The 22473-nt window shown below is 43.9% G+C and overlaps 1 protein-coding gene across 2 annotated transcripts; it reads left to right on the top strand.

Annotated features, from left to right (window-relative positions):
* The first annotated feature begins 2322 nt into the window (after window positions 1–2322).
* On the top strand, window positions 2323–21915 carry CD58 (CD58 molecule). Of its 2 annotated transcripts, none has more exons than XM_068698052.1 (10): window positions 2323–2602; window positions 8387–8689; window positions 9334–9585; window positions 10409–10501; window positions 11324–11371; window positions 11587–11622; window positions 13128–13184; window positions 13855–13911; window positions 14247–14275; window positions 17520–21915. In XM_068698052.1, exons 1-10 carry the CDS (start codon window positions 2545–2547, stop codon window positions 17658–17660), a joined length of 1074 nt encoding a protein of 357 aa, XP_068554153.1. In that variant the 5' UTR covers window positions 2323–2544; the 3' UTR covers window positions 17661–21915. The 2 variants fall into 2 exon arrangements, with proteins under 2 accessions (XP_068554153.1, XP_068554145.1); XM_068698044.1 differs by having other exon boundaries at window positions 2336–2602; window positions 13855–13902; window positions 14237–14275.
* The last annotated feature ends 558 nt before the right edge of the window (window positions 21916–22473 follow it).

The following is a 22473-nucleotide window of genomic DNA, read 5'->3' as shown; positions in this document are numbered from 1 at the left end:
GATTGTGTCAGCATACTGCAGTGGTCCCTCATGCAAACACAGAAAACCGCTCAGTTCCTCTGTGCTTAAAATGCTTTTACCAGTAAAGCTATTTTAGTATAAACTGTTTTTATATATATATATATTTATTTATTATTTTTTTTTTTAATTTTGTGAATTTAATTATTTTTAACTACTTTTAACTACAGTAATATTAGTTCAGAAAGGTATTGTTGTTACTTCCTATTTCGCTTCCCGGTGACAGTGGTTATAATAGCAGTGGGGACTTCTACACTGTTGGAAAGACTTTCGGTCCGCACTAGATTGAAGCATGTTGTGATTCACTTGAGTCAGTCAACAAACTGATGTGATTTTATGTACAAATTCTTTTCATTAAAAATCTGAAAAATGTGCTGTCTGCACATTCAAGCAAATGCTAAAAGTGGAAAATGTTAATTCCCCGCCTACAAAGCAACAGCTGGCAGCAACATACAAGCACTGTGATACCCCCAGCTGCTGAGAGAAAATCTGATCATGGGAAGATTCACTTTGAGAGCTATTACTTGGTAAAGGAAACAATGCAGCTGGGCAGTAGAATGGGACCACAGGGGAAACCAAGTGGGATGTAAGCAAATGATGAACATTTAAAACCAGTTACTGTAGCCTCTGCATTCGAGGGAGGGAATGAAATATTCGCATGACTTAGCTCACGGTAGTATGCTACAGCTGGATCCACTCCACAGCTGGAATATGTGGTATCACATCTCCTGTATTTTCTGTCCTTTGTTCCTGGGGCAGACACCATAGTGCCAGGATAAAGCACCCAGGCTCCTCCTGTGCACTGTTCCCTGGAGTGACAGAGGAACCAGGCTGAGTTAGCCCAGCAAGAAGTGATTCAAACTCGAGTTTCAGAAGAGTGTCCAGACTATGACAGAATAGGAGAAAAATGTTGAAGATGGATTTGGCAAGTGCAGGAGGGAAAGCATGGATGAGTCAAACTGGATTCTCAGGAAAGGAGAAAAAAATGAGTCTTCGATGAGTGCTTTTTAGACCTTCTACCTAGCACCACTACATAGGCATGCACAAGAAGGGAGGACACTGCATCCTTGCCACGTATCCCTTTTTTCTCCCCAAACTGGATGAGCCTAAGGGAGGGTCCCAGCCACTGGGCTGAAGTTTCTCTCTCACTTTCTCTGTGCCATGAAGCCCTAATTGCTCTCTACAAAGTGGAGTGGCTTCAGCAGGAAGAAGTCAGCCCTGCTTTCGGTGTGTGTGGGTGACCTCCTGCGGTTCCTTCCAGACTAAAATTATCGAAGTAAAAGTGTCTGCTCCCCCTTCAGATTTCTCTCTCCTAGCCCAGAAGATCTCAAAAACCTACAGGAACGCTGTAGGGCAAGGTGGGAGGCAGCATCCTCCCAGGCAATAAGGTTTCACCCAAAGTCACTGCAATTTTGGGAGGGCATTTTATGTGACAGGAAGGGTAGTGAGCAGCAGGAAGCTGCTTGGTGACCAGCAAACTGCAGGAAGATGGCCATATGAGATTTCTGGTGTAAACACCGCAACTTGGAGCCTTTACAGTGTAGGGAGCTGCTTTTCGGCCCTTGACAGAGGTTGAGAGTAGGAGCGAGGACTGAGGGACAGAAAGAGTGGTCAGTGTGTTCCTGTCCCTGAGAAAAAGTAATTTCTGGGGTGGGTCTGACTCCGTCTGGAGCCACTTCTGTGCCATGCAGATAAGCACGTTGGTACAAGCTATCTATGGAGAGTGGATTCAGTGTTACTCTGTTATTTAGTGAGGACCCAGACAGCATTGCTCAGCCCACTGTGTCACTCTAGCCCATGCTAGAGCCACAGTGACGAGGTAAGGGAGCTCACAGAAAATCCTAGAAGAAAATTCCTGGAAACTGAGCACGCCTCGAGGCTGCGAAAGGTGTGGCTGGGCCAGCCAGCTGCCAGGCTCTCCTCAGCCAAGGCAATTCACTGAGAGTGAGAGCAGCAGGGAAGCTAACATAGTCACTCTGACAGCAGCTTACAGCTCTGGGAACGCAGCTGGAGCATGGTTGCTGCTGGAGCAACAGGTTTCTGTGCCGATGCTTACATAAGTTTCCCAAACTGTTGTGGTATTTTCCCTTTCTTAGCAACGCGTCGCAGTGTGAAAGGCCAGCCACGAATGAAGGGGAATGTTAAGTTTGTTTGAGTTTTCTCAATGGCTTTTGGGCAGCTGCCAGCTGCTTTCTCTTTTGCCTTTCGGCTTTCCCTCAGCTCAGCAGGCAGGGCCACCTCTGCCCACCCACCCGGGGCAGCGCTGAGGAGACGGGGTGCAGCCTGGAGCCCTGCCCTCACTGGGGCTCGGCTTTTAGGCCTTCAGCCTGCACCTACACACCCCAAACCCTGAACACAGCGTCTCCACAAACAAGGGGACCCCCCAGTTTTCTGGGGCCAGGCTCCTCCCCTGGAGCAGGCACCACCCAGCAAGCAGCTCAGCGGGAAAAGAGCTGGGCGTGGCGGGGGGGAGGCGGTACGACCTGCCTTCCATTTCCTTGTAGCGTTGGTTGTGGGAGAGCAGCGATGAAGCCGGTGGTCCCATGGGGGCTGGAGAAGCTGCTGCTCGTCGGCTCTTTCCTGAGTGAGTAGCTAAGGGGCGACCGGGACCCCTCCGGGGTGGTGTGAGGCGGTGCGAGGCGCGGGGCTGCCATGCTGGCTGCTCCCCTGCCTCACGGCGGTGGGCAGAGCCTGGTTCCCCCCCCATCCCCGGGCACCTAACGCGGAGTTTGTGGGTGTCGGGGTGCCTGGGGGTCTCGGGCTTGCTGTAAACGTGGGGATTATGGTGAGGAAAGGGTGCAGGAGGACAGAGCCGCCGGCGATGAGTTCATTTCTTCGGAAGCAGGCGTTGGGGGGTGAGCTGCAGGGCTGTGCCGCCACGCTCGCCTCCAGCCCCTGCGGTTCAGGAGAACAGGCTCGGTCGTTTAAAGAACAAAAATCCCTCCTACACCCCCTCTTATATATATATATTCTTGTCATGGCTGCGTATTTTGTGTTCTGTGTGTCTTCTTTCTCACGGGAAAAAAAAAAAAACACACACACACACAAAAACACATCCAGTTTCTTCGTCCGCTCCTTTCCGTTCCTTCCTGTCCGTCTCATTTTGTGAAGTAAATTATCAATGCTCACTTCTGCTGAATTACTAAGTGAAAACCTTCTGAATCCAAATAGCACCCTGTGTGCCTGGGGAGCAGGGAGCTTGGCCAGAGCTGCGAACCTGAGACTTGGAATTAAAACTCGCCCTCCTGTGAAATGAAAGGTGGATTTACAAAGCTTCAGCAGCGAGCAGGAGCTGCTCTTGCTATTTGGGCCAAGCAGCATAGCTTGTTCTATTTCTATTGTGTGTCTATTTTTTCTTGTTGTTGTTGTTCTTGCTCAGGGAGTGTTCTGGATGTGCCTAAAATAGGATGTAGTACGATCTTTTCAGGAAAAGGGTGTCTAACAAGTAGGCTAGTGTTCTACTAACCTGTAGGATTGTTCGGAGCAAGTCCCTGAGATTTCCTCCCATGCTATTCCAGAAGTTCAAGAAGCCTCTGTTTAATTCCAACTGCACGATACTGTTCTGCAGCCACGGCCTTCAGAGAGCAGAGGACCAGTGGAGAAGCTGAGATGCTGTACACCTGCAGGGCTCTCTGCATGCAATGCCAGGATTTGAGCCTTAACGCTATTTCCCAAGTTATTCATCTAGTCGACAACTATTTTGAAGATAAAATTCTAAATGTCAGTAATGCATGAGTAATAGAATATCTCCTTGTGCATTTATACATTTTATTTTTTTTCCCTTTGTGGAGGCACATTGGGATCTTACAGAAAGTAGGTTGGCATGCCACAGGTAGTCTGGGCATCGGGGGCCAGGTGCTCTAGACTTACTGAGCAAATGAGAGTCCAAATTCCCAAACAATGCTTAGTTTAAAAGAAGAGGAAGTGTAAAGAAGAGAGGATGCTAATTAGGCAATTGGAGAGCCTAATAATAGGCTTCTTTGAGGAAAAAAAGATAGCTAGCTGTTTTTCTTTCCTCTCTAAAATTCTGTATTAATCGATTAGTGTAAGAGATCAGGAGTACAAATAGAATGTCTCTGCTGGTGCTGACTAAATTACTTGGCAAGATTACACACCCTCTTTTTTTTTGTATGTTTACTTTATTGCCATTATCACTGTTGTTGCCTATGTGTAAGCGTTTTTACTGCTGCACATAGATTTTACAAAGGTAAAACAACCTGCTATACCTGTATAAGAAAATCAAAACTTCAAAAGTCAGACTAGCGTGCCCAAGTGCACGCAGTTAAGTCTTTGGTGTGCAAGTTTTCATATATCCGTGCTTTGTCTTGGCATATAAGTTTCCCATCAACAGCAGTATGCTATTTGTGGCACCTCTTCCCTCATCTTCTGAATCCCAGCCCTCCCATCACTCCACCCAGGTTCAAAGTACTGCTTCTTGTCTTCAGATAATCAAGAAGAGCTCAACACGCAGGGATTGCTGCTTTTCGCAAGTCACTGCCAGGTCAGGCTTTTGTCTGATTCAGCCACAGATGTGTAATACAGTGCTTCAAGAGTGAAGATCGCGTTGAGGCCGTGAAGGACTTTGAAGGAGAGTGGTTTTGATGGGTCTAAAATCACTCATTGGGACTTCAAGCCCAAACTCTGTTCAATTGCAGGATCCCAGAGAGGGCATGTAAAGAGGAAAAAAAAGGTGGTAGTAGTGACTGTGGCCCAAACCCTGCACCTTCTTCTAGTAAACTAGACATTTTATACCTGTCACGAGGCTCTTCTGAAATCTGGGAACCCTGAGCTTCAATTCAGTATTCCTGATTTTTCTAAAATTTTAATTAAGTTAATTTAAGAAATAATTTTAAATTAAGTATTATTTAAGCAGCATGACTGTTTCTGAATTCTCCGTTTTGCTGGGTTCCTTTTAATGCTTCATTTTCCAGTCCAACTTCTTTTACACAAATTGAGGGAAGGAGAGACAGCCTGGTTTGCCGAGGAGCAGAGGTTACTTTGTATACCTTGATCGCTACGTTGCAGGAAGTTACTTATTAGCAATGCTAATTTTTTTTTTTTTTTTTTTTTTTACTTCCTCAAAAAGCAACTGACCCCAAAAAGAAGCTTACCTTCAGCGTGGCTTTTTGTTTCTTCCTCTTTAAGGAGTTTGACCAGTTTGTTTTTCCCTGTGTCTTCCTTTTTTTTTGTTTTCCACACACGAATACATGCTCTGTGATCATAAAAATTCTGTAACTGCTCGTTTTTTGTTTTTTTGCTCCGTCTTTCTATTCCCTGAGAGGAGTCACGAGGTGTTGGGATGAATGAGTGGACAAATTCAAGTTGTTCCTGGATGTATTTACTTCAGGAGATGGCTAGCACCGATGTTAAGTGGCTTGAAATAGTAGGAATAGAAAAATATTTTCCAGTCACCTGTGTGCAGCAGGCATCTGGTCTCGTAGTTCCGGCTACCTTCCTCCTGAATAAGCAGAGGAAGTTCTGCATTTCTTGCAAAGACCAAAAAACTGCAAAACTTCCCCACCCCTGCTTTAAAGCCCTGGTGAAGTCGGCACCTCCGGGGCTGCGGTGCTACCTGCGCGTCTGAGTTAACTTCACCGAGCAGAAGTGAGAACTCCCTGTGAGCCAGGGCCACGGTGAGAACCACGAGTAGGCGAGGATTGCTAATCATGCCATGTGTTTCTGGGCTGTTACACCAGGATTTTCCCCTCCCTGTTGCATTGCCGGGTGCGAGCGCAGGCACCGAGCACGGCGTTAACCACCGCACCGCGTGGCTGCAGGGTGCCGGAGTGCCTGAAGTGCTGGTGACCTCGTGGATGCCTTGCTCTCACTGGCACCTGCTGTTTTGGTGAATGTCTCTTGAAAGACATCTGGCTGGAAATGGAGTATTTTTATCGATAGGTTTGTTTAGTGCAGAACTAAGAGACTTAGTGTAACGTTTTGCTTAGTGTCACGCTTTGGCAAAAAGACAAGTTACCACAAAAATAAGAGTCCACGCCTTCACAGAGAGGAATATCTTTTCCAGCTTGGAAATGTAGCCTCGAGGATACTTCTGAAAAAGACATTTATTTAGAAGCATCTCCTTACTCTTGTATCAAGAGCAAAAGTTTTCAAGATGAGAAAACTTCCTGCAGCTGCACAGTCAATATCCCTGTTGGATTTCAGATCTTTGAAGACACAGACCCGGGCTGCGCAGTTCTGGATCAGATCCTGTCCTGAATTCAAGGGTAAAACTTGAAGTTTCCAGCTGCCTTACCAGAGATGAGTCAGAGATGGGTAGGGATCTGAAAGTGGCGGAGCCCCCACGCAGTTGCTTGCTCACTCCACCTCAGTGGTATGGGGCAGAGAACCAAAAGGGCAAAAGCAAGAAAGATGCACGAGATGAGATAAAGACAACTTAGTAAATAAAGGAAAAAAATAAGGGGGGACAGGAAGCCCCAGATGATGCAGAGAAAGTGAGAAGGGAGGTTTCTGGTTGTGCAAGTCCTGTTTTGCAACAGTTAACACACACCGATGTTTTATCAGCACTCTTTTGGTCCCAAACCTAGCATTTGGGATGCTGTGAAGAAATTTCTGCCTGTCTCAAGCAGACCTAATGCACAAGTGCATAGTGGCAGTGACCGTGATGGGGAGGAGGAGGAGGAAGCCTGGAGAAATAATACGAGGACACGGGGAGTGGAAGAGGCTTGGGGAGGAAACTGAGGGGGAGCTGAGGGATCTGCGAGGTGCAAGTGGAAGAGGGGTGAGGAACTGAAAATTCTTGCTATTATAAAAATAAGTCCTTGCTCATGCCCCGTGCCCCCAGCAAGCAGTTGCTTTGCTCCCCAAAAAAAGAGCTGTGTTAGCTTGCTGTTGTCAGCAGCCACCGTGCCTCGGCGTGTGGGTGCTGCAGTGTTGGGCCACCACAGCTTGACAATGTCTCTTATCAAGAAGCAGAATTTCCCAGTGGCTAGAGCAGGGACTTCTCCACTTCTTCTCCTTCTCCCTAGGCGGTGAGAGAGGACTTCTTGAGGAAAAGGCGATTGCAGAAATGGTCTGTATAAAACAAGAGTCTTGAGCAAGACTCCAGGCTTCCTCGGGTCACGACAGTGCTTCAACAGCCCGCCTTCTTGGGCTCTCCAAACACAAATTTTGGGGCTCTTGGGTTCTTCTTCTCTGGAGTTTGGTAATTGAGGTGGGTGAATAGAAGTGCTCGTACTGGAACAGTGGGAACACCTGAGATGTTGGTATCAGCCTGAATGGGACAGAAGACAAAGAAAGAGAGGTGGGTTGTGTTAAAAAGGAGTGGAAGTGATACCTGAGCCCTCTTTACTCTGCATAATTTTCCAGTTCCTGTGCTTGGAAAACACCACAGCACAGGTGCAGATAGCGAGCGGTAGGAACTAATAGCATGAGAAGAGTACATTCATGGGTGAATTGCAAACAAATCGGGTGATCCATGAGAAGAAAGGCACAGCGAATACCTTCTGTGTCTGCAGTTCTCTACCCAAGCACATAGAAATGCTTTTCCCATTTCTTGCCTTCCACCTCCTGTCGGAGAAAGTCCTTGATTCCTTGGTGTGGCTGCAGGCAGAGGAGCAGGACACACAATACGCTGGCGAGCATTGCTCTTCAGCAGCTGGAAACCCAGTCTTCTGAAGGACTGGCCTGGCTGACCTTCTTTGTTTTTGTTTGGAAAGGAGATAAGATGAGATAAGATGCGGAGCAAGATGGGTCACGACTTGCTTTCTGGGCTCCTACGCAGTGAAGGGAAGAGATCTGCTCTTTTGATGCAATAAAGCCACAGTGTCTGCCTTGATTTATGAGCACTATGAAGTATTCATGCCATCAATCTGTGTCCTTCATTCAAGCATAGCTCGATCTGACTGTTGACTTGTTTTTATCTATATGGACATGCATTTCTGCCACGGCAGTGCAGTCTTGTGATTTTAAGAGCTGCCAGTCTAAGCTGTCAGCAACAAGATGCTGAGACAGATTTCACTGGCGACAATTCTTCATCTTATCTCTTTCACCGGACTGCGGGCAGGAGGCTTAACTCAGATGAATAGACAGAAGGTACTAAACATACAGGAGCTTAGGATAAGGAAGGAGACTGGGACAATGACTATACCTGAGGTTAGGGTGTGGGATTTGGATCCATTTCTAATGCTTATCATATGGTTGTGAAGACGGGCTGGCTTTGGGTAATTTTTAACTAATACATACTTTGCAAAACTATGTGCTTTTTATGTGCAAAAGATGTGCTTTTAACCTCAGTTTGAATTTTATGATAAATTGAAATGTAACAGTGCGTACAACGTTGGTCAAGTAATAGTTTATTAAAAAAATGTTAAAGCAACTTTTTTCTTTTTTTTTTTTTTTTCCCCTATAGCACACATTTACTGTGAAGACATAGTGTTTGGCATTTTGGGAGAAAATTTTACTTTTCCAGTAAAAGCAGACAATAAAATAGACGAAGTTATTTGGACAAAAGACAAAGACAAAGTGGCTGAATGGGAAGCGCATAGCGAACCAACGTATTTTAATTCCCTCCGGAGTAGAAGCTTGCTTAACAAGGAGAGTGGGAACTTGACCATATTTAACCTGAAGAACAGTGATAATGGAACATACCAATTAGAACGTTTTTCTAATGGTAAAGAAAATGGTGTCTTTACATTTAATCTTACCGTGTTAGGTAAGTATGGAAGAACTGCACAAAGAACTGCACTGCTTTGTTCCCTTTTAAGAAGTCTAGAAAGCGGAGATTTTATTTGGCAGAGAAGCAAACAGAGAGAGTGGGGGACTGTTTGTCTCCGTTGTTAAGCTGCTGAGACACTTTAAACAAATTTTCAAAGGTGGCATCGACGCTGTGCCCATCATTGCTTACCTTGGCGTGGTGTTCACAATGTGGGTGGGTGGCACGCTGTGTGGTTTCGGAGAGAAAATCAAGCTCTCTGAGCAAGCTGACCAAGTTGCCCTAAGCAGTATGCCTCTACTAAAGGTGCTCCTGAGGGCATGTTGTATCTTTAAATATTTGTGACGTTGTACTGTGCAGCTCTGCACAGCCTCACTAGTTGTCTTTGGGAAAGATGATTGACTAGTGTGTATATTAAACCTACTGACAATGAACCACGAGGAGCATCAAACCTAGGCACTGAAGAACCAGGAACAGGGCCACTTTCAGAAATACATTCCTCTTACGCACATGTGCTCCCCTCAAAAAAAAGCATTTTTATCTGTATGCTTTTCTGCTGTTAATATCACTCCAACCCTTGTCCTGTGCTAAAACTCAAGGCAGTGTGCAACCAAAGTAATACAGCATGTTTTCTCTCCTTTCAGATCCCCCTTCTGAGCCTCAAATAAATTGCAGCTTGAGTGATGACAACTTAAGGCTAACATGTGAAGCAAAATTCCAGGGGCGTCTGACTTATGTTTGGAAGATCACTGGCAGGGAAACTTCCACGGGCCAGGAGGTTTTGATCCCTAGAGAGAATGTTGATACTGGGGGAAAAGCTACATGTTTCGTTACATACTTCAAAATGACTAAGAGCTCCGAAATCACCTTGGATCAGTGTTCTCCAACTTATCAAGGTAATGGGTCGGGTTGTATATGCAATTCTAAGAGGCTGAATTGGAAAATAGCATGGATTTTGACTGTAAGATTTCTCTCGACTTCTCAGAAAGTTGAATTGAAAGACTAAAAAGCATCAGAAGCCTTTTGTCTGCTACAAGTGTGTTTAAAGGTTGACGAAAGGTACTATGTTGATAGTTTGATCCCCCTGGAAAGATGCATCTTGTAGGGATCTCAGTAAAATAAAACCTTCAGCTTTGACTTGAAATGAGTGATAGAGGGAGATGCCTGGAGAATAGAATAGTTCAGTTGGAAGGGACCTACAAAAATCATCTCGTCCAACTGCCTGACCCCTTTAGTTAAGTTAGAATATACTACCTCTCCAGGAAGCCTGCTCCAGGGTTTGACCACCTTCACGGGGAAGATATTTTCCCTGACATCCACTCTGACCCTGCCCTGGTGCAGCATTTTGCCCTTCCCATGCATCCCATCATCGGCGACGGGAGCAGAGGCTGCACCTCCTCTGTGCTTCCCCTCCTCAGGGAGCTGCAGAGAGCCATGGGGTCGCCTCTCAGCCTCCACAGAACTGGCCCTAGAACTGAGCCATCACCTTCCATGTGATGATGTGCTTTCACTGAACTGAATTAGTTACCGTGTGACTTTTCTGGAGCTGGCTTAGGGTTTTGCTGGTAACTAAATCTGGAGCATTAACTTCTTGGGCTTACTTTTTAAAAATTAAATAGCTATAAAATGTACGTGGGATATTATTTCTACTGAGATGTGCATCACCTTAAAATGTTGCATTTTAACTAATCAATCATAATTTATTTTGCTTTTTTAAAGGATACAGATCTCCAAAAAGAAGCAGACCTGGGCTTATTATTGCCATTGTTGTCTTTCTCTTCGCTGGAGCTGGGCTAATATACCTGTTCAGAAGTATGTATGGCATTTCTTAGCTGAGCCCAACGTGCTTTGAGATTACACTGATCTAAGTTCTGTAGAACGTATGTAAGTTTCTGACCGTGGGATGTATTGTGATTGTAGTAGCAGAAACAAGTACAGCTTAGACAAAGACTAGTAAATCTAAAGGAGCTAATATACTGAACTTTGCTGCACTCAGCTGCTAGGCTTGGTGTACTGGGAAACACTAGTTTGTACTTGCATATTTTTCTCAGATGAGCATGCGGTAGACCAGTATACAGTAGATTCTTGCTGCACGTGCACGTTGCTGACTGATGTTCAGCTCTGTTACTCAGCAGGTCTGGGTTCTTTTCTGCAGAGATGTTTTCCAGCCAGGTAGAGCTAATGAGGTACTTTCCCATGGGGTGATTTCAACAGATGCACAACTACACAGTTGCTTTTGGCCAGCGTGTTCCTCCAGGTTGTTGAAAGCCCTCTCAGTGGCAGCCCTGCCCTCCAGCATATCTCCTACTCTCCCCAGTTTGATGTCATCTGCAAATTTGCTGAGGCTGCCTTCTGTGCCCTTGTCCATATTGTTGATGTTAAACAATACTATGCTTGATATCAACCCATGAGGGGTGTCACTCATACCTGCCATCAGTTAGACTTGAAACAGTTCATCTGTTTTCCCTTGAAACAACGAAGGCTTGACCATGCTTCTCTTGACAATTCTAGAAAATAAACTTGCTGTGCCTCATTTTGGGGGATGGAGGCTGTCAGCTAGTGTCCAAAAGCACAAAACTGTAATTCCATGTGATATATCTCCAGATATTTTCCTCTTTTTTTTTTTGGGTGCAGAAAAAGCTAACTGTGGAACAGGAGGAGCTGATCAGACGAATGCTGCAGGTAAGAGAGCTGAATTGTCACACATCTTTAGAAATAAGACTACTGCTTTAATTTAGTCCCAACTTGACAGCTTTTTTTTGTAGCAGCATAGTCTTTCATTTGTCAGATAAAGAAGTAAGTTTTCTTATAGGCCTTAGCTGTTTAACAAAGTATAGATGTTTTTCTACAGGTCATCAATACATGTTCAAAATACATATATATATATTTTATTATAGGAACAGATCATCATCTACTTGGAGACAATAACAAAGGTAAGAAACCCGTTTCAGGTCATTGCAATTAACAGTCCACAAATATTTCTTACTAGAAATACTTCTGCGCTTTAGTGCTGCTTTTTTTTTTTTTTAACTTTTCTTTTTCACATCACCTGTTGGTTGTAATAAGGAGTGTGATCTGCTCTTTCCTTTTTTGCCATGTGTATGTTTTTGAGGTGAATTTCAGTGTAAGCACGCTCAACCTCAAAGCCTCAGTTGAGGTCCAGCAGCAGATAATCGCTTTGCACTTGGTGTAGGAGTTAGTGGGGCTGGCAGAATTACCGACAGGAAGCAGCCTGAGAGTTGCCTGGTCAGCAGCTCTCTCTGGGGGTGAATTTGTTCCTGGCAATGGAGACTGGGGGCTGGCCTCAGCATGAGGGATGGAAACTTGCATGCTATAAAGCAGTCTTTTTGCCTGGTTGATTAGAGCTGGTTTGTGTGCTGAAACGAGGATGGTTTTTCTTCTGTCTCATTTAATCTTATCTGCCTGCCCCTTTTATATAAACTTTTTGTTTCAGTTTGCTGTTAGTTTACCTTGGTTATATCTTGAAAACCCATCTAAGCACTGGTGAAGATGTATATGTTGCTAGTCGGTTGTGCAGAACTGCCTGATCCTTGCTTCTGTTGTGCTGAAGGAAAGACTACGGTGCATGCTTATCTCCTGTGGGCCAAATTGCAATGGTCTCTTTTTCTTTCTCTAATCCCTTCTGGTTGTTTCAGGGAAAAAAAAAAAAAAAAAAAAAATCTGTTAACAGTGCCTTTTGATAAACTTCTACGCATGTTTTTGCATGCCTGTCTTCTTGTAACAGCCAAGATGAGGCAAGGAGAAAGTCGGTGAAGGAGCTTCTCACCTCTTTCCATTAGTTACCAGTCTGCTGTCCATCCCTAATTTCTTTACACAATGCCCTTCTGCAGGAAGTACAGATTCTCAGCATTGTCTGTATTCCTGTCCAGATCTTTACTTATGTGCCTGCTGTCCATTCTAATCCTGCTTTTCATTTTCTAACTTTTTTTCTTTAATTTACAGCAAGCAATGACACTGTTGAGTTCCCTAGTTTGTGGCTGTGTGCATCGGGAGTTGGGAACTCTGTACAGTGATCCCCTAAGGAAGGGGACAACTCCTTCGGTCTGTTCTTTCACAATATGCATCTTGGTGCCAGGACTACTGTGGTCTGTTCCTATGAACCAGACTAGATCATCATAGTCTGGATCACGAGGGGCATACAAGGGAAGACTAAAAAATCCTTTGTTACGGAGGTCACCAGACCAAATCTTTCTCAGTGGGGAATTTCTAGCCATCAGCTGTGAGTTCAGCGTCCTTCTGGACTGTTCTGGAGTAGAATGAACAGTGGTTGCACGTGGGGTTCTCAGTCTGGTATCTTACACGAGGTGCTGAAATTAATACAAGGCTGAAGCAGGATGTTTCTTGGGTTGTAAACTACCGTGTCACCTTTTGAAGAAATGTTCTATATGTTTAATTTCTTATGTCAATGCTTTTACAGATGGGGAGGAAGACAAAAGTGAAGCAAATGGTGGTAGGCCTGGAAATGATAACGTAGGTAAGGAGGCAGTGCCGTGAAAACAGGGTTTGGGGGTATTTTTTGTTGTTTTTGCTTTTCCCCTGGGCAAGTCAAAGTTTAAAGATCTTGTCAGCAGGATTTAAGATAAATAATTTAATTTTTCTTTTGACATTTTCATATGTTTGTTAGAGCTATGGTTCTAGCCTGTGGTTCAGACATCTCTGAAGTTCAGAAACTACTACTGGTGGGTTTCAAGAAGATGAAAAAGATTTTAATAACAAACAAACAAAAACATTCTTTTGCCAGTACGCTTAAACGTACCCACATTTCAATTAGTCTGCAAAGAGAAAGTCACAGTGTTAGTGTGACACAGCTATGAAGTAAAGAAAGGAGATGTGGGTTCTCTTCTCAGTTGTCTGGTTTCTTATGGTGAGTCTGTGCAGCTTAATCATTTTAAGTAAACCCACTGCAGAAAGATTTTGTAAAGCTGTAAACAGATACATAATGCAGATTATGGTTTAGGAACCGAAGTGATTGCTGGTGGGAAGTTAAAATTAATTGCAAAGCCTTCAATACAGGTTTAACGTACGAATCATCTGGAGAATATGCTGTATTTGTTCTGTAACTAGTGAAACTGTCAGTTTAAAGTAGAGTTGCATATTTTGCAAACTGTTGTGCTTCATCCACGCATGTTTCTGTTTACCTGCAGCTGCATCTGTGCAACATTCTGACACTGTGGAAGAAGAGACAGAAGGAGGTAAGGAGTGTGATAGTGCCTTAAAACAGGGCAACACAAGGGGGGAATTAATTTTGCATGTGGCCTTTGACAGTCTAAAACATACTACCGTGTCCTCAGTGCAGAGATTTCCATTCCCCTGGTGGCCTAGACAGACTTGTTCCCTTAGAAACAGTAAATGTTGGTGGGTAAATCACTAGATGAGAAGTCGAAAAAGCCTGGATCCTTGTGTCTGTTACATAGCACTGAGCAAGTACCTTCTCTGGGCTTTAGTTTCCCTCCATCACGTTTCTGGATGTGAAGTTATGGGTGGTGCTGTGGGTTTCTGAGTGTTTTCTGTGCTTGGCCTTTGCAGCATCTGGAAGGGGACGCGAGGACACTGTGGAGGAGCCAGGTATGGAGGAAAGAGGGGGATGTGTTTTGTGTTGTCCACGTGGAAACTGTTGGTCAGGGCTGTTATTGTTGCTGACTGTTAATGGCCCAGGTCTCGGTGGGCTTACTTTTGTTCCATCTTGGGGGAGTGGGGGGAGCTCCGGGATTGTCTGAGCGTGAGACTCATGGGGAGGGGTGACAACTTATTGCTTGGGTGTGCAGGTGCATTTTCTTTTCCCACAAAGAATGCTGAGCTTACTTAACTTGTGTTTTTCTTGTGGTTTGTGCTTGTTTTTAAACAAGGCTGTGGTGGGAAAGCTCTTCAAAGTAGACAGGCTAGTGAGCCTGAGAACCTCATATGTGGCGAGAGAAAGCTGGTTATTACTCTGCACGGGGAAATAGTTGATCAATGCTACATCTTATTAATGAAATTCAGACAGCAACAATGCAATGTTTCTTACAGTTTCATACTGCTTGAGTTAGTTAAGTCCTATAATCAATTATCAGTTCTGATGGGTGAAAATTTTTCCATGTAGACTATAACTGATAGGATGGGCTGAGCCAATCTAGCAGCTTACTGTCGCTAAAAGGGGAAGTCTTGCTCCTTGGGCCTGCTCTGATGTTTATCACACGCCTTTCTGAGCCATTTTAGCAGGAAATTGACCCAACTGGAAAACAAATTGACCCAAGAGGAAAAGCCTTTGATAGTGCTGGTGGTTCTACACAGAACTAGTTAAAAAGCACGTGACAAATAAAATGTCTCTTAAAAAATAATTTTGGATGCATGTGGAATTAGGTCAGCTATAGCAAACTGGGTGAGGGGAAAAAAAGAAATGGATGGAAAAAAATGTTTTGAAATTTGTGAAATTAAAGGTTTTGTTTTCAAATTTATTAGCTGGGACACCAGAAATTTTTTGATTTGAAATTTTAAATCTGACTTAAATGTTTGAAAAGTGTTCTGAAAGCTTTTATGAAATGCACACTATATGCCAGTGTGAGTTGAAGCATTTCTGTTTGGAAATAAGATAAATTTGCAGATTGACTGAAAATAATTTTCATTTCCTCAGGAGAAAAGGAAGAACATTGTTCTGTCTGTCGTATAGCCCTTGGTTAAGAGTTGCAGATGTGGGTGTTTCATGCTGGCTTCTTCTTTTCGAGATGTAGAGCAGTGTTCTCCAAACCTCTTTTTGATTATGAATCCTATCAGTAAAATAGCTTGAGCACATGCCCCCAATATATGCATATTTACTTATTAATGGCACAAAAATATTTTGTTTCTACATCACAGTGGTTTGTGTTGCACCCCCTAGGTGCACCCTACTTTGGAGACCACTGACGTAGATACTCAGTAAGTAGGAATGAGGATAAGAAAATTGATTCTGTGATGCAAAAGAAACTGACAAGGAAACAGGCGTGAAACAAGGAAGCAGGCTTGAAACAGGGGTGTGTTACTGGAGAGGAAGCTGTGCTATCTTGGAATAACTCAGTTGGATCCTGTGAGTTGCCAGTGAAGAAATGCTGAAGACCAAATGAGGTAGTCAGTGTATAATGCCAGTGCTACGTGCTGCTTTGAAAGGGCACCTACTTCTCTGTGCTGAGCTTCTAGGTCATGCTTAAAGACTTCTCATCTGACGTAATGTTTTTGTTGTGTCATGCATTTTGCTGCGTGCCACAACAGAGGAAGATGTCAGAAGTAGCCGTGCTGTTCTCGGCGTTGTTTGCAAGCTGTGTGACACTTTTTACATGTTGTGTGGGGAGTGTGAAGCCTGTTGCCTGTCAGCACAGCTATAAAATGGGAAGAGAAAAGCAATCTCATACTCAAGCCTCCTCACTGCACAGATATAAGCAAAAAGCTGCTTCCACCTCTGCCCCAAAAACAAACAACAAAATGGCTCCTCTATCACTCTCCTTAGTTTTGTAATCAAGCTGGTGTAAGTCAGCCACAGGTAAGACAGTTACCCTGCTTGGACTTTAAGGATACAAGCCATAAAAATATTTCATATCCATCCAGGAGCCCTGTGAGATCCAGACTAGGGTTATCTTTCTTCTTATCCTCTATTGAGAGGATTGCCATGTGTCACCATGTGATGCTCTCCTAGACTGCTTCCAGGCATCTTGTCCTAGGCTGGAGTGATGCTGAGCTAGAGACTGCTGGAAGAGAGAAGTAATGCTGTGATAATTGGAGCAAAGACTGAGTTGCATAGTGCCTTGGCATGTCCAGGTGATTTCCCTTGCACTGTTGCTGTGTGTGCACCATCAGGGAAACACTGATGTAAGAGGACCTTGTGTATGCGTTGTTTAAAATCAGCCTGGTTATAGGTTGATGCCTGTTGCATGCAGTGAATTAGGCTGAGCATGTAGCCTTGAACTTCCTGGATTGTAACTTCCTGCACTGTAACTTCACTTTGTCTTCAGTTTCCCTGCTTGTCAAATGAGAACTCTGTTTCACAGAATCACAGAATTTCTAGGTTGGAAGAGACCTCAAGATCATCGAGTCCAACCTCTGACCTAACACTAACAGTCCCCACTAAACCATATCCCTAAGCTCTTCATCTAAACGTCTTTTGAAGACTTCCAGGGATGGTGACTCCACCACCTCCCTGGGCAGCCCGTTCCAGTGCCTAACAACCCTTTCAGTAAAGAAGTTCTTCCTAACATCTAACCTAAAACTCCCCTGGCATAACTTTAGCCCATTCCCCCTCGTCCTGTCACCAGGCACATGGGAGAACAGGCCAACCCCTACCTCGCTACAGCGTTTATTCATCAGAAATGCAAAACAAAGCAAGCAAACAAAACCTCATGCCTCCAAAAGCACCTGCCATTACCACGTGGAAAGAATAGCAGCAGTGTTGCATGGATGTGTTGTACACAGCTGGTATAAAGACCATAAACCTAAATCTTTGTGTAAAAGTGGTGTCGTAGGGGCATAGTTATCTGATCCAAAGTCACAGAGTCAGAACGGGCTTGCAGGTTGCAAGCTGCTTAGCAGACGGCTGCAATAACTGGTAAATGTTCTTAACCTGCTCCAGTTGTTAAGCAGCATCTCTAAGCTTAAACAAATTATTGTGTGTGGTAAGTGGCTGGTGCCTACCAGATAACCACGGGTCAAAAAGCTGCTGCAACTGGATTGTTTAGGATCATGTGGCAATGTCTTAATTCACCATCACGCTGTATTAGTGTTTAAAACCTGCAGTGTTCTTGTATAACTTGTACAATTTCAAGAAGAGAAGGCATAATACTTGTTTTGTTTTTTTTTTTTGTTCCAGAATCAAACGCCACAAATAATTGACTTGTGGACCAAACAATGTTTTGACCTAATGGGAGAGAATTCAACGGGGGAAGACCACTATCGTTCCTCTTGGAGGTTTTCCAGAAATACTGAAATCATCTGCAAAGAAATGTTTTGAAGGCTAGTTGAACTGAGGAAAAACTGCCTGGTTTTCTTCCCTCATAGTGGATAACCTCCTTTTCTTCATGCTGCATGAAGATAAACAGCTTGAGTCGTGAGCAGCAATCTCTACTATACAGTTTTGTATCAGTTTTTAAATGAAGAGCATCTACTAACAAAAACACGGCCAAGGATTTTTTTATACCTGTTGTGTAGCACTATCAAAGAGCCCAGGCTGGAAGAGACTTTGAAAAATCATCAAGAACAACCTGTTGAAGTGCCTTTTAGATACTAAAGAAGGTCTATTTATGCACGTTCAAACATATATATATCAAAAACTAATTAGGTTTCTGTGCAACTACTGGATCAGTGTATTTTACAGTCAGAAGAAAGATGGTTCATTCCTCAGAAGTTCCAGATGGATCGCAATTGGAACTTGCTAGTTTGGGTTCCCCAGCAGGAACTCAGTGATCCAGATAAGTATTCTCAAAGAAAATTATATCTTGGAGTCAACGGAAGACTGGCAAGCTGCGATCATTTCCAGTGATGGTTATCTTTAAGACAGAGCTACAACTCAATTTATTCTCGCATTAGAACAAAGCTGCCTCTATTAGCACTGTTTTGTATTTTTTGACCTTGAACTTCTGATATTCTTTGCACTTTCAGCTTTTTGGGGGGTTCTTTTATGTCTTAACTGCTGCTTCACATTATTCTAGTAGAATGTCAGTCTATCCATTTCTAAAGAATACTAACATGCTTTTGTCTCCAGCCATGAGCAAACTAATACTTGAAAACTGAGCTCATACAAATACTGAAGCTCAAAAAGAAACAAAGAGGAAAAGAATACCATGTATTCGTGTTTTCAAATCATCAACCTGTGAAGCATGTTTCATGAATGCTGCAGGCTGGATGTGTTTATTGCATTTTGAAAGCCATTGCAGTTGATTTTGAAATGGGCATATGTAAATAATCGATTAGGTTTCTCAGTCGTAACCCAAAATCAGAAAGTTCTCTTTTGTCTTCCTTATTGGACCGAGCATTTATTGCAGGGCAGAGATCAAATTATCCCCCGTGTAGTGGTGTAGGAACATCCATGCTGTTAGTAATTGAGTATTACTCAAGACTTCTACCTGTAGTCATCCAGAAGTGGAAGAGATTCTGGCATATTGCCGAGTTCTGCTATGTTGCCTTGTCTGTGTAATACTCGAGCCAAATAGTTGATCAAATCTCTCTGTCTGCTTTTGGTACCTGCAGTCATGTTTAATGAATCAGTCCTGCGTGGTGCAATGTTCAGTCCTCAAGTTTACGAATAAGGTGGTGAGAAGACTGTCAACAGAAAGGAGCCTATAGCAGTATTAGAAATTATAGGGAAAATTTTAAGTTCGTTGGGACCTCAGGAGTTGATGTAGTGCAAACTCCTGCTTAAACCTGGGTCAGCACTGAATTGAGACTAAGTTACTCTGCTTCACCTAGTCTGGTCTTGAAAACTTGCAAAGATGGAGACTGTACAGCCTCTCTGTCAACCCTTTTCATTGTCTGGCTTTCCGTGGAAAAAACTATTTCCTTATATCCAGTCTGAATCTCTGTTGTTTCAACTTGTGTCCATTATCTCTCGTCTTCCCACCAGGTATTGCTAAAAAAAAAAAAAAAAAAAAAAAAAAAAAACCTGTCACCATCTACTTGATCATCTCGTAGGTATGGGAAAGCTGCTGTTATTTACCCCCTAAAGCTTACTCTTCTGCAGGTGCAAATTACTCCTCACAGTGCAAATGCTCTAACCCTCTGACCATCTTGGTCGATCTTCACTGAACTTGACTGATACCTTCTTGAAGGGGACAAAAACTGGATGTGCTACTCCAAATGCAGTCTAGTGAATGCTGAGTGGAGGGGGATAATCACGAAATTGTAGAATATCCTCAGTTGGGAGGGACCCACGGGGAACATAGAGTCCAAATCCTGGCTCCGCACAGGGCAACCTTAGAATTAAACCATATATTTAAGAGTGTTGTCCAAATGTTTCTTGATCACTGACAGGCTTGGGGCCATGAATGCTTCCCTGGGGACCCTGTCCCAGTGCTTGACCACCCTCTCAGTAAAGAACCTTTTCCTAATAACCAATCTGAAGTTCCCCTGACACAGCTTGATGTCTTACCACTGGTCACCAGAGAGATCATCACCTCCCTCTCTACTACCCCCTCATGGGGACATTGTAGACAGCAAAGAGGTCACCCCTCAGTCTTCTCTAAACTGAATAAATCAAGTGTCCCCAGCTGCTCCTCAGTAACTTCAGGTGCTTAGCCATAAGTCACTAACCTATTGTATGAGGACAGGCTGAGAGAGCTGGGCCTGTTTAGCCTGGAAAAGAGAAGGCTGAGGGGAGACCTCATTAATGTGTGTAAATATCTGAGGGGAGGGTGTTGAGAGGAAGGAGCTGGTCTCTTTTTGGTTGTGCCCAGCAGCAGGATGAGAGGCAACGGGCACAAACTAAAGCACAGGAGGTTCTGGCTGAATATGAGGGGCACTTTTTCACTGCGAGGTTGACAGAGCACTGGGACAGGCTGCCCAGAGAGGTTGTGGGGTCTCCTTCTCTGGAGATATTCAGAACTCATCTGGATGCCATCCTGCACAACGTGCTCTAGGTGATCCCACCTGACAGGGGTGTTGGACCAGATGATCTCTGGAGGTCCTTTCCAACTCCAGCCATTCTGTGATTCCGTGAAATCTACTTATTTCATCGTCACAGAAGGCAGTCAGGTAGATAAGGCACAATTTACCCTTGGCAAATATAAACTGACTCTTCCCAGCTCATTTTTCTTCACAAACCCAGAAATGTGTTCCAAAAGAACCACCTACCTGGTTCTCCCAGGGCTGCAAAGAAAACTGTAGGTTCCTAGGTTGACCTTTTGGACCTCTTTGAAGATGGATGCAACATTTTCATTTTTTCTAGTTGTCGGGGACATCCCTGATAGCCATGGCCAGTGATGATAACACTTTCAGAGTGACGTCAACAAGCTCTCACGGCACCCTTGAGCACATCTGATCAAAGTCCTGTGGACTGTGGTGTGGATCAAGTTCTCAGGTAATCCCTGACTGATGGTGGTTTTTCCTGAACCCTTTGCCTCAGCTCAGAGCCTATGAAATCTTGTTAATGAAGACGAGGCAAGAAAGGTATTAACTAAGTCTTCTCTGTCCAGTATCCCTAAATCACCCACCTGGATTCAGGAATGGGCCCACACTTTCCTTGTTTGCTCGATTACAGTTAATATAGCAGCAGATCCTGCTCTTGTTGATGTCCTTTGCAAGTCTCAGATATGGTTGAGTTTTGGCTGTCCTGAAAGCATTCTTACCTGAATCATCAGTGTTCCTAAATTATGTGTGTGTGTGTATATTTTTATATATGTGTGTGTGTGTGTGTGTATGTATATATATATATCCAAAACTTGCATGGAAGACTAGTTCTTCCTACTTGCTTTCCATACTGCACACATTTGTGTATGTGCCTTTGAGATGGGCCTCCTTTTGCCCTTTTTTTTTCATTTTTTTGCCTTCTAAGGTTCCAGTCACCCTGTATCTTTTACTTCAGACCCCTGTCCAGTACTACCTAACTGTGGGTTGTGCGCTCCCTTGCCATCATTCCTATTTCAGAGCTTGCCTCGTGACGTTGGCCAGCCTGTTGACAAAAGTGTGTTTGTTGACAAGCTCTGCGGGACTTTTAAGCTCTTCCTGTGTGCTTTTACTGGTACTGAAACCTCATTATTAGTTACTAAGGGTATGAAGGGGGTCTACGATCACCAGGCTGAGTGGTGCAGTTGATACAACAGAAGGAAGGGAAGCCATCCAAAGGGACCTGGACAAACTTGAGAACTTAATATGGTTCCAACAAGTCCAACTGCAAGGTGCTGCACCTGGGTCAGGGCAATCCCAGACACGAGGACAGACTGGGAGAAGAACTCATTGAGAGCAGCCCTGCAGAGGACCAGGGAGTGCTGGTGGATGAAAAGCTTGACAAAGATGCTCAGAGGGCTGGAGCACCTCTCCTATGGAGAAAGGCTGAGAGAGCTGGGGGTGTTCAGCCTGGAAGGCTCTGAGCAGACCTCCTTGAAGCCTTTCAGTACTTAATGAGGGCTTTTAAAACAGATGGGAAGCAACTTCTTACTCAGGCAGATAATGACAGGACAAGGGGGAATGTTTTTAAACTACAAGAGGGGAGATTTAGATCTGGGCTATCTTCTGACTGTAAATATGTTTTTTATAATTTATTAAAAAAAAATATATAACAATGTGAAGTATTCCAGTGTCTTTTGTGATGTATGCATACGTGTTTTATTTAATTTTAAAAGTCAGTAAGTGATTCCCAAAAAATCTTTAACCCCAAGTGCTTTATTTATTTACTTATTTATTTTCAAGTCACAACTCCTACAGAGCCAAGCATCCTTCTCCACTGCACCTTCAGCAGGTTTACAGGATGATGCTGTCTGCTGAGGTACTTTTTAACAACTTCTCAGGTGAAGATGTCCTCTGTCACGTATGTGGTGTTAAGAGCAGGCATACAGCTTGTTTCCTGCTTGGCTTTCCTTCTCTTGTTATTAATATGAGAAACTATGGTCCAAATGGTCCAAAATGGTAGAAATTCCTCCCAGAAAACAAACCAGTTCCTGTAATATGCTCCGTTTAGCCTGTGCAGTTTAATACCAAACAGCACACGAAAGTCTCAGAGGGTGTGGTTTTGACAATGCCTCTATACCAGATATCATCTGCTTGGTTTCCAAAGCAAGGAGTGACAGCCTCGTGAACAGTTCGAGCTAATTAATCACAGCTTCAGGGAAGAATTC

Source organism: Anas acuta, chromosome 1 (genome assembly GCF_963932015.1).
Source record: "Anas acuta chromosome 1, bAnaAcu1.1, whole genome shotgun sequence".
NCBI classification, from domain to species: Eukaryota; Metazoa; Chordata; class Aves; order Anseriformes; family Anatidae; genus Anas; species Anas acuta.
The sequence above is the reverse complement of the archived record's forward strand: the minus strand, read 5'-3'. Positions and strand labels throughout refer to the sequence as shown.